The sequence below is a fragment of the Triturus cristatus genome, chromosome 3_2 (assembly GCF_964204655.1).
Source record: "Triturus cristatus chromosome 3_2, aTriCri1.1, whole genome shotgun sequence".
NCBI lineage: Eukaryota > Metazoa > Chordata > Amphibia > Caudata > Salamandridae > Triturus > Triturus cristatus.
The window spans coordinates 884,299,895-884,314,507 of record NC_140584.1 but is presented as its reverse complement, the minus strand read 5'-3'; the positions used below and the strand labels follow the sequence as shown (position 1 = coordinate 884,314,507).

General features: G+C 47.4%; 1 protein-coding gene across 33 annotated transcripts in view; it reads left to right on the top strand.

Annotated features, from left to right (window-relative positions):
- NCOR1 (nuclear receptor corepressor 1) overlaps window positions 1–14,613 on the top strand; it is a 1,832,391-nt gene that overhangs the window by 1,255,795 nt on the left and 561,983 nt on the right. For all 33 annotated transcript variants that reach the window (XM_085649294.1, XM_085649293.1, XM_085649281.1 and 30 more), the window contains one exon: window positions 3,970–4,223. In XM_085649294.1, the coding sequence (XP_085505420.1) occupies window positions 3,970–4,223 (254 nt within the window). The remainder of the gene's footprint in view (window positions 1–3,969; window positions 4,224–14,613) is intronic.

Below are 14,613 nucleotides of genomic sequence, written 5' to 3'. Positions count from 1 at the left end.
TCTCTGAGTCAAAACGTTCCACTTATACTACTCTCCCTTTAGCGGGAAAACAATCTCAGGTGGAGCCGTTGTGCTGATGTATTCTGGGACAAGGCATAACTCACAGCAGGTCTTGTGATTAAAAATTCTATATTGAAAAACATGTTTCAAACGTTCAGGCTCAGCATTCGATGGCAGGCGTATAGAGAGCATATGAACCTACAGCACTATGCTCTAAAAAAGATGGTTGCAGGGTAATTGTTTTACACCCCCAGCGGATGTAATTGATTTGATCACTACAGTTTTTATCACATAATAGATTTATTTGCGAGTACACAAGTGTTTTTTCTAGCTGAAATGGCAAAAAATAATATTGTCAGAGAATGTATAGTTTGTATTCTTTGCAGTATAATTTAACTGACCTTGAGATGATTTGTTCCAGTGTAATCCCCTAAAACTATACTGAAACCTAAACCCAATTGGCATCTCTGACCACAGGTCAGCCCCTGGTAAATGGTACCATAGGTACCCAGGACACTGTGACCAGAGAAGGGCTGCAGCACTTATTGTGCCACCCTTAGGGACCCTGTATATGTATGTATATATATATATACATACATACATACATACATACATACACACACACACACACACACACACACACACACACACACACACACTCACACACACACACACACACACACACACACACACACACACACACCCCAACCCCCCCCCCCCCCCCCCCTTTTTTTGCAGGTTGAGTGTCTGGGTGCAGAGTCGACAGGGCACACATCCCTGTGTGCCATGTCCACAACACACACTGCCCTTTCATACATCAGCCACCCCTCTAGCTGGATGCCCTATGCCAGTGGTGTGGGCACAGATGCATGAGCCCTGTGCCCTTAAAGTACCCAGGTCCCTTCCTGGGCACTGCAAGTGCTGCCATTTAGGAGTATATGGTGCTGGGAGATCGTCAACACGAACTCCACAACACCCTGATGGCTGCATTGAAGACTGAGAAGTTTGATATCAAACTTCTCAGCACATTAAACCCTCACTGATGCCAGTGTGAGATTTAATGTACAATGCACGACAGAGGGCATCTTAGAGATACCCCCTGAGCCTAACCTACAATCCACGTCTTGTCTGAGGGGCTGCCGCATAGCAGACACTTTGCTGGACCCCTGGGTAGAGAGCCATGCGCTCTCCTGGACTTGCAACAATGCATATCCTGGGTGAGGTGCTAGGTCTCCTCCCCCAGGATGGGCAGGGAAAGCATCAAAGGCATTCTGCCTTTGTGAGCTTCTCCAGGCCACTTGCTGTACTCAGCAACTGGCAACTACCGGTTCTGACGGCCACTCTGGTGGAAAGGCTGGCTGGAAACCCCAAGGAAGTTAAGGGGGTGTGCCAGCCTCTGCCAACCCCACCCCTCAGGTGGGGGAGGCGAGGTGAAGCACATCTCCGGGCTCTCCCCATCTTGAAGATGGGAAGCCCTGCCCAATCAGGACTAGGCTACTGCCCCCCTCCCACAGGAGAGTGGCAGGATAGGGGGTGTACCCACGCCAGGACAGGGACCCATTGGTCCCTGCCTTTTACCTACCTGTCACGCCCCTAAATCTAGTATTTAGGGGCACCCTGAACCTTCCATCCTTGGATCCAGATTCTGAAACCGCAAAGAAGATCAGGAAGAAAGAAGACTTGTGCAGCTGCTAAAAAGAGGAAGACACCAACTGGTTTGGGCCCAGCCCTACCGGCCTGTCGACCCTCGAACCTGCTCCTGCTAAATCCTGGCATCTCCCGTGGCCAGCAACCTCACAAACCCCAGAGGACTTGGCTACCTTGTGACTCTGAGCATCTGGGACTCCCACGAGCAGTGGCACTGCTCAAAGCAAGTAACTGACCCCTGGCATCAGCCAGGAACTGCGAACCCTGCACACTCTGCACCCGCCAAGCCTGGCCTGTGCTGGAGTGGACCAAGACCACGAGGACGTCCCCCCCCGGCGACTGTGACCCTGAATCCGGTTCCCAAGGACTCACCTCGACGCTCCTGACGACGCCTGCAGCCTCAGAACCAGGGACTCCCCAACCGCGATCAACAGAGGGTAAGATTTCCCGACACCAAAAGGCACCCCGGCGCCCTGCGGCCCCCTGTGCCCAACTCCTGGGTCACTACCTATCTTCCAACTACCCAACTTACCTCTCGAAGTGGTGGTCGCACCTGAAGAATCTTCGTCCCTGAGCTTTGCAGCCTTTGTTCATTCTTGAGCTTCTCCATTGCAATCCATTGAGCGCCCGAAGGCTCAAATGCACCCTGCACCCAGCCGCCCGAGTGCCCCTGGCTGTGCAGCCTCTACTCCTACCTACTTCCCCATTTGCCCTGAGCAAGTGACCAGGAGCCCAGCTCCCACAGCCACGTGGCTTGCTAGCCAGCAGCCACCAACCAAGGGCCCCCTGCCTTCCTTAGGATAACATTGGGCCTGACTCACTCTGCACCCGGCTGCCCCAGTGCCACTGAGGGTGTAACAACTGTACTTACCTGACCCTGGGAGACCCCTGAGTCTATGCCCAGCACCTCAACTCTGCCAGTCGAGTACTTACCCAAAAGCCGATAACTCACTTTTCTTCCCTAGGGTAGCATTGGCTGGTTTCATTTGAAAACTCTTCTAAGTGTGGAGTTTCTAGACTTTAAAATATTCACCTAAAATCAACCGAGTAACGAAAACTGAAATACTCCGCTGCTATTAGGAGAGATCCCAGTGCTGGATCTTGGTGCCCAGCACTCTGACCCTGAAAAGTAATTACAAACCATACTTACCGCTAACTCCATTTTCTCCCATAGGAAACCATTGACTGTTTTTCGGTGAAATTTCTTCTAAGTGTCAATTTTGAAAACTTGCAAATATTCGTTAAAAATCGCCTTTATAACCTAAACGCATTCTATCAACTGCTTACAGGTGTGCTGGATCTAGGATCCAACACTGAACCCGAAAAAATAACTATAACCCCACTTACCTGCTATGTGAATTTCCTCCCATTGGATAACATTGGTAATTTGATTAGAAAAAGTTTCTACGTGTCAACTTTTAAAATACCAAAATATTGCTTAAAAATCACAACAGTAACTAAAACGTATTTACTCGTTTTCATGAACTATCCCAGGACTGAATCTAGGATCCAGTCCTGGAGTTAGAAAAGTAATCCTGAAAGTAATCAATTGCATTTAACGTAAAATTCCCATTGAGCTCAATGTTTTATTGTGTTTGAAATTGTGTTGCCTATTGCAACAAACTGTAACTATTACATTCAAAAGTCAATTGCCTATTGCAAAGTATTTAACTAAAGCATCCCTTTCTGAGAAAGTATATTTTGATACCTATTGTTGGTTCTAAAATAATACAACCATATATTTGTATATACAAACCATTGGCCTAGAGTTCAGTTATTGAGTGTGTGAGACCATTTGCTGACTGAGAATGTACAACAAATGCTTTACACTGTCCTCTGATACTGCCTTACTGCTCGACCAAGTTACCTTTTTAGAGAGTAAGGTTATAGCTAACTTTAGCCTCTGCCAAACCTCTGGGGGCTGTGGACTCTGTACTCACTGTACCTATTTGGGAACAGTATATACAGAGCGACTTTCCTACAGTATAAGAGTTGTTTACATGAGTAAAGGAATTGTAATTTGAGAGACAGTAAAAGTATTTTTCTCATTACATTTTTTCTGTACTGTAGTAATAAATTCAGATTTTACCTTTTCACTGTAGTAACACATGTTTGAATGTGCTTTTAATACTAAAGTTGCTTTAAATAACATGAGGTATTGAGCCACATTTATTGTCACTGGAGTGGCATAAAAAAGTGTGTGTGTCCTTGTATCCGAAACCAGTGATGAGGAGTATTTCAATTAATTATTGTTTAATACATTCTTGTTTGTTGAATAATTTCTTTCAATTTATAATCTCTGAATTTAACTCCTTTTTTTAGGTACCCCCAGGGCAACATCTGAGAGCTTTGAAGAAGGCCTGAAATACCCTAAACAAATCAAACGCGAGTCCCCTCCAATCCGAACTTTTGATGGTGCCATTACTAAAGGCAAACCATATGATGGTGTCACTACTATCAAAGAAATGGGGCGCTCCATCCATGAGATTCCACGGCAAGACTTGCTTGGGCAAGACAGTCGCAAAACTCCAGAAATAGTCCAGTCAAGGCCAGTAATAGAAGGTTCAATATCCCAGGTAACATTCATTAAGATCTCTATTTCTCTTCACACCAGTGAGCTGCCTCTGATTTCTCCTCCATGTGAACCATACAGCCATTGGAAGGTTCCTGGTAACACTTTGATTTAATTTAATTCCAAATTGTTAACACTTGCAGTTTTATGTCACAGCAGACATAAACAAGTAACATGTGTTCTCCTTCAGGGATTCTCCATTGCTTATCTTAAGCTTACGTGCCCCTTCGCAAGAGCACTTTTTAAAGAGTTTACATTTGGCACTTTTATTCAGAAAAGGAGTTTTTTTTAATTCAAATTGTTGCAGCCTATTAGAAAGACTGTATTGGCCGAATTTCATTTATTTATTCTTTGAAAAAAAGGCATTTATTATTTAATATGTGCACTAGTTTTTATAGAAATTAACAAAATCCCTTTCACCAACCTTTTGTTATTGATAGTTAACGAAAAAATAGGTCAATCTAGGTAGGTAAGCTGTGTACACATTTCCAGAAAAAAACTTAGCAAGGGCAGAAAAAAACAGGCTGTGTAGCAATCGGGTAGACTGGTGGCACAAGGAACTGCTTTTTTATACATCTGAGGAGCACGGAGACAGGACTGCTTCTGTTTTACTTATTACGATTGCCTGGACTTTCTCTGAGGGTGTTTCAGGAAGATACAGTATCAGTAACATTGGAGAACATCAGCTATGACCCCTTCTGTTGACCATGGTGTCATGCATTTTTCTTGTTCCAAATGCTCATCATGAAACCTTTTCAGCACTGTCTCAACTAGAAAGTGCTGTAAATTCTCTTGCAAATGGGAGGATGCCTTGATGCTCTTTGAAGTATCCATGCAACCATGGCCATGCAGGTGCTAATATAGAGCAGTTTTTTAAAGGGCATTTTTTTTCCACCAAGACATTCCAACTCACACGATAGACTATTTTCTTATTGAATGGCGAGCTCACCTGTACTATCTCCAAGTTCAGGGCATTTGGTCTCAGAAGGATATATTGTTTGACATCAGTCTTCTAGAACTAAGAGCAGTACACCTGGTTTTCAACTTTTGAAACCATCTTTCAAGACACACTTGTTCATGCTGACAATAAGATAGTAGTGTGTCCCTTAAACAGCCTATTGGCACCAATCCAGGCTACGCTACTATTTATCGAAGCCTGTGCAGTCTGTGGCTTTTGGTTTTCTCTGCAGATTACATTGGTTCACATGCCAGGAGAGAATGCAGAAGCAGATTTCCTGAGTAGGCCTCAAGTAGAGCTCTGAACAGATGCAGGATATAACAAATGCCCAGGCTTCCCCACAAGGGACTCACACCAGAACAATTGGAGAATGCCCATTTGATGGACTGTTAAGTGAAATTGTTATACCTTTTTCCACTGATAGCCATGATAACATCATTATACATTAGTTGATGATCTAACTGGCGTTTTTCTGAGGCCACATTGATACTCATAGCCCCAGTGTGGCCAAGCCATTTGTGGTTTATTGATCATTGTCTATCAGAACAACCACACAAGAGTCTACCTTCCAGAGTGGATCTACTTCACATGTTTGGAGACTAAAGTCTAACTCAATTAGCATTCAATTCAGCTGTATAGATCATCTGAAAGAAACAGTTATATATTCCTTACCTTAGAATTACCCCCAGGCGTCAGACTGGATCCAGTAAAGTTTGTCATCAGCAGTACCCCTGTGCGTTGGTCGGCTCTGCGTTTGCCGTTGGCGTCGTGGTCGTTGGGATGACTTCGCGTTAGCTACTTAGACGCCGCCCTCAGGCGCTGATGTCAGTTCTTTCTTTTTCCGCGCCAGCCAGCACAGACCCGGAGAAAGCAATACCTCCAGTCACTTTTTGACTGACTTTTTGATGATTTTTGTCGACACCGTTTTTAAGCCTTCAACTCTAGGTGCATGTCAGGGATGCCCAGATTCAAGGCTTGCGGCTCCTGTAGCCTACTGATGTCAGTGAAGGATGCGCACTGCGTGTGCCTGTTTTCCCTAGAGCTGCTCCGACTGCTGTACCATGAATTCGAAGTCTGTGCGGAAGCAGTCCCGAAAGCTTCTCGAGGCCTGGCAGTCGGCTCCGCGCCGTTCGAGTTCCCGGACGCGTGGGAGGTCGAGGGACTGGTCCCGGAGCCACCACCTCCAGTCTTCCTTCATGTCTTTGTTCTCCTCAGGTAAGTGGAAGCACTAGAAGAAGCCGAAGAAGCATCGTCGCTCTTCGACATCTCCCCGTGGATCGGCCGACGAGACGAAAGATAAGGGTGGTGTCCCTCCCGTAGCTCTGCGTGCAGAGCCCGAAGGGTCGACTCAGAGCTTCCCTCCCTTCCTCGGACCCGGAGCGACCCCTGCCCAGTATCATTAATTTTACGAATCGTTGCATGCCATCTTTGGGCAGCCCAACTCCGTCTGCATGCTTTCGGGCCCCGCGGACTCGGCTGGAGGCCCTGGGCCTTCGACACCGTTTGGTCCGGCCCCAACACCGCAGGGTCCCCTTGGATCCAAGTCTGGCTCCAGATTGGTGCCGGTTGACTTGATTACACCTCCACCAGATCCGATTCCACAGGCACCACGTCCGCAGCCGACGCTGGTTGTGTCCCCAGCCGGTGTCGACCCCAGCCTCCACCTCGGTATAGACACGGAGCCGGACCAATGTCAACCGACGCCGGATCCGGTGCCGATGGATACTTTTGTGCCCTTGTTCTACCCTGGCTCTTTTAAACCAGGTTGGCAGCCAGAAGAGGGTGAGGAGGCCTGATAGGGTTCTGGAGACCCTTTAACTGACCAGCTGGGTTATGAACCGGACTGGAGAGAGGAACTGGGGGAAGCCAGTGGTCTGGATACCTCACCAGACCGTGGCATGTTGTCTCTTCCTCCTACTGTGGCTACGGAGAAGGAAGCGTCTTATGCCGTGGTGTTTTGGTAGGGCGGCTGAGGTTCTCAACCTCGAGCTACATACGGTGGCAGTCTGGATTAACCTCCTGACATAGGTGCTTCAAGCGGCAGCGAGCTCTTCGGAGCCCCTGCTACCGTTTAACGAAGCCCCCTCTGACATCCTTTTGGGCACCTGGTCCAGGCCCAACACAGGGGCTCCTGTGGTTAGGATGATTGTCTGACACCACCACCCGGCCCGGGCGACCCCACTTTCCTCTCCCAACACACCACCCCTGAGAGCTTGGTGGTCCAAACCTCTACCTTCAAAGGCGCATTCCCTAACGCACCACCTGAAAGGGGATCCAAAAAGCTGGACCATCTTGGGAAGATTATGTTTTTTTCCTCCTGCTTGGGACTGCGGTCGGTAAACACCGCATGTCTGTTGGGCTGTTACACCCATGCCGTGTGGGGTACAGTGGCGCATGTGCTGCCCCAGTGCCTGGAGGAGGCCCGGACCGTAATCTCCCATACAATTGCCGAAGGGAGAGATGCAGCAAAGTTTACCATCCGCTGTGGGCTGGATACCTCCGACTCACTAAGCAGGACAATTTCCACATCGATAGTCCTTCGACGCTATGCCTCCCTGAGGTAGACTGGTTTTTCAAGGGTGATCCAATCCACTCTTATGGACATGCCTTTTGATGGCCTTCTGCGACAAGGCAGACAAGGCGCAGGAGCGTTTTAAGGACTCTTGGGCTATGGCCAGGTCCTTTGGCCTCTCCACCACCCGCCCTGCGCACTCTACTTTTTGTGGCTACGGAAGGGGTGCCCCACCACGTCCCGCCCAGAGCCACAGGCTGTGCAAGCTGTTCAGCCTCTGCGCGGCCGGGGATGTGGGATCCACCGCTGTGTTTCTGGGGGCGAGCGGGTGAACCAGTCTACCACAGCCCCCCTCTGTAGCAGCCTCCAAACTCTCCTAGTCCAACCTTTCAGGGCAGTGGGCGGCAGGATTCGCCATCACCTCCCCCACTGGCGCACCATCACTTCGGACAGGTGGGTTTTGCAAATAGTCCGCAGGGGCTACTCCCTCCCCTATGAGACTACCCCTCCAACCATGCCACCTCAGTACCATCGCATGTCAGTGAATTACTTGGCCCTTCTCCAACAGGACGTTTCGGCACTCTTGGCCAAGGGGGCCATCGAGTGAGTTTCTGTCCAAGAAGTAGGTCGTGGTTGCTATTCACACTACTTTCTGTTGCCCAAGAAGGATAAGAGCCTGCGTCCTATCTTGGATCTCAGGAACGTCAACCGCTTCCTCCAGAAGGAGAAGTTCAAAATGTTGACGCAGGTTCAGGTCCTGTCTGCCCTCAACCCTGGAGACTGGATGGTAGCGTTGGAATTTCAGGATGCTTATTTTCACATCCCCATCCTGCCAGCCCACCGCGTTAACTGAGGTTCACGGTAGGCCACAAGCACTTCAGTTTACCCTGCTCCCCTTTGGCCTTACCAGCACTCCTCTGGTGTTCACGAAAGAGATGGAAGTGGTCGCAGCTCATCTGTGCAGATCAGGGGTTCCAGTCTTCCTCTATCTCGACGACTGGCTGTTGAAGGTGGGCCCCCCCCCCCGGCTGTCGCCTCCCAACTCCAGACTACAGCCGACCTCCTGCATTCGCTGGGGTTCTCCATCAACGTGCCCAAGTCGCAGCTGACTCCGTCCCAAAAGCTCCTCTTCATCGGAGCGGTCCTGGACACTACGCAGTTTCGGGTCTATCCCCCCCCCCCCGAACAGCAAGTCTGGGATATTCGGGCAACGATTCTAATCTTTCAGCCTCTATCCCTGGTTTCAGTCAGGATGACCCTCCGGCTCCTGGGCCTCATGGCCTCCTGCATCCTGCTGGTGGACTATGCCAGATGGATAATGTGGGCTCTGCAGTGGGACCTGAAGTTCCAGTGGGCTCAACATCAGGGGAACCTGTCCGATTGCGTCCAGATCTCGGAGCCCACTGTACACCAATTGCAGTGATGGCTAACGAACCGGGATTGGGTCGACAGCAGGTCCCACTCCCTTCCCCAACCACAGTTCACAGTGGTGACCAATGCATCACTTCTGGGATGGAACGGTCACATGGGAGTCCAGGTGTTCACGGACAACACCACCGCCATGTGGTACTGCAACAAACAGGGCGGGGTGGGGTCGTGGACCCTATGTCAAGAGGCTCTCCTTCTCTGGGCATGGCTGGAACATCAAGGCATATCCCTGGTGGTTCAACACCTGGCAGGTTCCCTGAACGCCAAGGCGGACCAACTCACCCGCAGGTGCATGATGGATCACGAATGGCGTCTTTACTCGGAGGTGGCGCATGGTCTCTTTCAGCAGTGGGGAGAGCCTTGGTTAGATCTATTTGCCACCGAAGAGAACGCGCATTGTCAGCAATTCTGCGCGTTGGTATTTCCAAGGCGACACTCGCTAGGCAACACTTTTCATTGCGAGTGGAGTTGCTGGCTTCTATACGCCTTTCTGCCTATACCACTTCTGCCCAGAGTGCTGACGAGATAAGGTGTAACTGGGCCGAAGTCATTCTTGTGACTCCGTATTGGGCATGAAGAGTCTGGTATCCCGAACTGCTACACATGGCCATCTATCCTCCGATCAGACTGTCTCTTCGGAGGTGCTTCTGTCGCAGCAGCAGGGGGCGGTCCTCCACCTGATCCTGTCCAGTCTCCACCTCCTTGCGTGTAGATTGAGTTGCGGCAGTTGACGTCGTTTGACCTGCCTCCCGAAGTCTGTGATGTTATCTTGGCAGCCAGGCGCCCCTCCACTAAGACGGTATACGCCTGTAGATGGAACAAATGTGTGGCATTGAGCGCAGCAAAGGCTGTGGATCCCCTTTCTGCCCCTCTTTCTGAGGTTCTCTTGTTCCTTCTTTCTTTGGCCCAGTAAGGCTCTGTTCTGGGCACTCTTAAGGACTACGTCTCGGCTATTTCAGCCTTTCTTAGGCTTCCTGATCCACCTTCTCTTTTCAAGGCTCCTGTTGTAAATCACTTCCTCAAGGACATTAAGAATCTTTTTCCTCCTATTCCCTTCATAATGCCTCAGTGGGACTTGAACTGGGTTCTGGCTTACCTTATGTGCTCTCCCTTAGAGCCACTTCATAACTGTCCTCTCCGACTTATTCCCTTAAAGACTGCTTTTCTGGTTGCCTTCACCTCTGCTCTCCGGGTACGTGAGCTCCAGGCTCTTTCTTCAAAACCTCCTTTCCTGGCTGTTCATCCGGACAAAGTTGTATTAAGAATGAGACCTTCCTTTCTTCCCAAGGTGGTTACTTCTTTCCACATTGGCCAAACCATCCCTTTGCCCACCTTCTTTCCGCCTCCACATCCTTCAAAAGAAGAAGAGAAGCTCCACCGTCTGGATCCAAAACGGGCGCTTTCCTATTATTTTGATCGCACCAAACCAGTCCGGGTGAATGACCTGCTCTTTGTGGGCTACGTGGGCGCCAAGAAAGGTCGGGCCGTGCACAAACGATCCATCTCTAGGTGGGTCGTTTTGTGCATTAAGGCTTGCTATTCCTTGGCAAAGAAGGAGCCTCTAGTGGGGCTGTGCGCTCATTCCACCAGGGCGATGGCAGGTACTCCTCCTTTGGGACGGGTAGTCCCCCTCATTGACATCTGTCAGGCAGCTACGTTGGCATCTCTGCCCACGTTCACTAGACACTACTGCCTGGGCAGTCAAGTCCAGAGAGACAGCTTTTTTGGGCCGTTAAATTCTCCAGGACTTTCTGGTTTGAACTTGGTTCGCAGACCCACCTCTGGGGTTGGTATTGCTGGGGTATCTATTCTAAGCTAAGGAATCTATAACCAACTGTTTCTTTCAGATGAACAAGTTGCTTACCTTCAGTAACGATATATCTGTAAGGAACATAGGTCAGTTTTAGATTCCTTACCGCCCCATCCATCCGCCCTGTTCTGTGAACTGACTTCTAGGATCAGGGAATCCCTTTCAGGGCGCTAGTTTTGTGCATCAGTGGTCAGTGTCTTGCATGACTCTGCACTTCTTGCGTGGAATGTCGTGTAAAAGAACTGACCGTCAGCGCGCAAGGATGGCGTGTCAGTAGCTACTGTGACGTCATCCCGGCGACCCCGGCGCCAACGACAAACACGGAGCTGACTGACGCCACCTTTTGATGCGCAGTGGTACTGCTGACGAAACAATTCTCCCGATCCAGTCTGACGCCGGGGGGTAATTCTAAGGTAAGGAATCTAAAACTAACCTATGTTTCTTACAGATATATTGTTACCAAAGCTAAGTAACTTGTTCATTTATTCAACCACTATAGACTCTTGATTCTCCTTCAACAGTGAATGGGCATTCTAAAAGGTGCCAAACGTCCATCTACCAGATCTTTCTGCATATTTAAATGGAAGAGGTTCTACATTTAATGCTTCTAAAAGAATATCAATCAATTATCTTATTCACTTTGCTTAGCTGCCAGTTGCAAGGCTTGATGGCAAAGTGGTAGCAGGGTCAGAGTTGTGGACTGTGTAATAAAATTGTTCAGGTCGCTTAATTCATAAAAAAAAAAAGATTTGTTAAAGCTTTTCTGGTCACAAGTTTTTTTTATAGTGATTCTCTATTTTGAAGATTGTTTTACTTGTTTTAAGTTCAGTAACATCTGGTTATCATAGCCTATTTGTAGACTTCCAATATTATGTTAAATGATTTTTAAACTGGCTTTTCTAAAGAAATGTTTTGGTACTGGATATTTTTGTATAATGTGCTTTGGGATAACGTGTAAGCAGTACATTTCAGTGCTTATGAATATTAATGATAATCCTTTGAAAGTACTAAAATTACAGGTTAGTTATTTTTCCATCCCACATACATACGAATCAATTTTTTTTTTTTTTTTTTCTTTACTGGAAAGGCTTCCCACAGTGGTACTGGTGACAATTCTGATCCCCTGCGCTTGCCTTTAGCTGCCTCGAGGCAATAAATGGGCATGGCTGAGAGCCTGATATCCACTCTACCCCAGAATGGTGCTGCAGTTTTGGTGACACCCTGACATTAGAGCTCAACTGATGTCAGCAAAACTTTAAATACATTAACTCCTGTGGTCTCAAGTGATTGTTAAGCTCACTAGGAGTAAAACATAGGATTTGTCCTTAAGATTGGGCATTTCTGCATCGTTGGATCTTCACTGATTGTCCTAAACCTTAAATAATTCCATGCTGTTTGCGCAGACCACGGAACACTTTTTTCAATATATATATCCAGGTAAAAGACATTGAAGAGTGATCATCATTGAGTCATTTTCCATATAGTCGCAGTGTAGACTGTCGGAGATGTATTTTCTTGGTGAACGCTGGCGGAGAGAAAACTGAGAAATATTGACCAATAAAGCCTTTGAACTTGCAACACTTTATCATGGAAAAAATAAACCATAGATAAACAACAGACGGCATGAGAAGGAGAAGATAGGCTATAACTGAGTAGCTTAAAAAGGGACATTCACCTTCACGGACCCGAGAGATCCCACACTACAATGCACTGGCAGTTTGCCGGAGAGTGTAGGTTCTTTTTTCCTGCTCTTTTTTATGCAGAATCCCCAAACACCTTAGGTGTTTTTTCACCTGTTATAACCTTTTTCAATCCTTTTCACACTTTTAAAAGCTTACTACTTGACAATTTGTCACTTCCTCTGTCATGTCCAAATGCATGTTCTCTTCACCTAATGTCCATACTGTGACAGAACAACTCTGCTGCTAACAAGGTTTTTGTGGTATATTTGTCACCTACACACATCACTAAAGACTGACATTTGCAGCAATATGTCTAAAAGAAGTCTTAAGGACACAGAGGGCATCGGGCTGGCTGGATGGAAGATATGGAAGAGAGGAAGAACAGGAAGAGAATGGCAAGATTTTCCATCCACCAGTCTACCTCTTCTCCCTCTTTTTGCAGGTCTTAGACATTGTTGAGTAAAAAATGGTAACAGCAACACCTAGGCTACTAAAGAAATTCAGAACTCCACAACAAGATCTGGATTTCTTAAAAACTGATCCGAAATCCGATTCTTTTATCAAGACAGCAGTACGGTGAAATCCTTCTTCAGCTTTGGAATACACAGCACCTCTAGACTGAGAGTAAGCAAATGGATGCCAGTGGCAAGAAAATGTGTGTTTTACGAAATGCCAACTCATCGGCATTTTTGGGCAGATACCTTCACGAAATATGGGATAGCATGAAGTCATTCATTTCTGACTTGCCAAGTCACAGACAGCAAGACTACCTTCAGATGGTCAATGAAGGTTCCTTTATCTCCAACCAATTTGTCAGTGCTGCAGTGGACTCAGGTGAACTTTCTGCTACTGTCTTCTGTCACGGCATCTCCCGTAGGCGGGCCTCATGGCTAGGACTCTCCTTTCTTAAGCCTGACACCAAGTTAAAAATTGCAAACATGCTGTTTTCAGGTTCCTCTCTTTCTGGCCAGCATGAGGAAATGTTTCGGATGTGAAAGGATTGTGTACATGAAAAAGTGCAAATGCTGACGGTCATTTAACACTCATAAAGGCTTTGAATTCCATGAGCGTGCAAATCATTTAATTTGGCCACCATTCACTTTGTATAATATTCAGGAAAAATATTGCATGTCATTTATATGCATCAAAATTATACACAGTGGACACACGCATGTTGAAGAAAAATCTGTCAATCCTTTACCTGGAACTTAAAACCCACAAAACATTTCACAGTACATCACATGTAACAAAAAACAAAATACAATACTGTTTCACCAATGTTTGTATCCTGGTTCTGAATTAATCTGTCAGAAAAGAGTTGGACTGATTTCAACCTTTTTTGTAGCTCCTGCCTGGAGGGGCCTATATGTAGGAAGCTGGGTTTCTGTTGCAGTAACATCCTACTTTTGGCCAGATTTCTGATGCACTTTTGACTTGATGTGCCCTAGGTTCCTGCCAATCAGGTTCCCAGGTCCTGTGTTCTTTCTCAAAACTGTACCTTTGTACCCCCAATTGGCACCTCTCTTTCCTCATGTAAGTCCCTTGTAAAAGGTACCTTGATTACCAAGGGCACTGTGACCAGGGAAGGGCTGCAGCACATATTGTGCCACCCTTAGAGGTCCTGTACCTTAACACCCACACACTGCCATTGCAGGCTGCGTGTTTTAGTGCAGAACAAAGTGAAGAATCGACATGGCACACATACAACCTGTGTGCCATGCCTGCAACCCACTGCCTATGGTATAGGTAAGACGCCCCTCTAGCTGGGTGCACTGTACCACTGGTGATAAAAGAGTATATGGTCTGGGAGTTTGTCATTACGTACCCCACAGCACCATAATGACTTTACTGAAATCTGGGAAGTTTGGTAGCAAACATCTCAGCATAACTACACTGATACCAGTGTGGGATTTATTATACAATGCACTCAGAGGGCATCTTAGAGATTCCTCCTGAAAAACAACTAGCTTCTGGTGGGTTACCCGACTGGTAAACGCCAGCCTG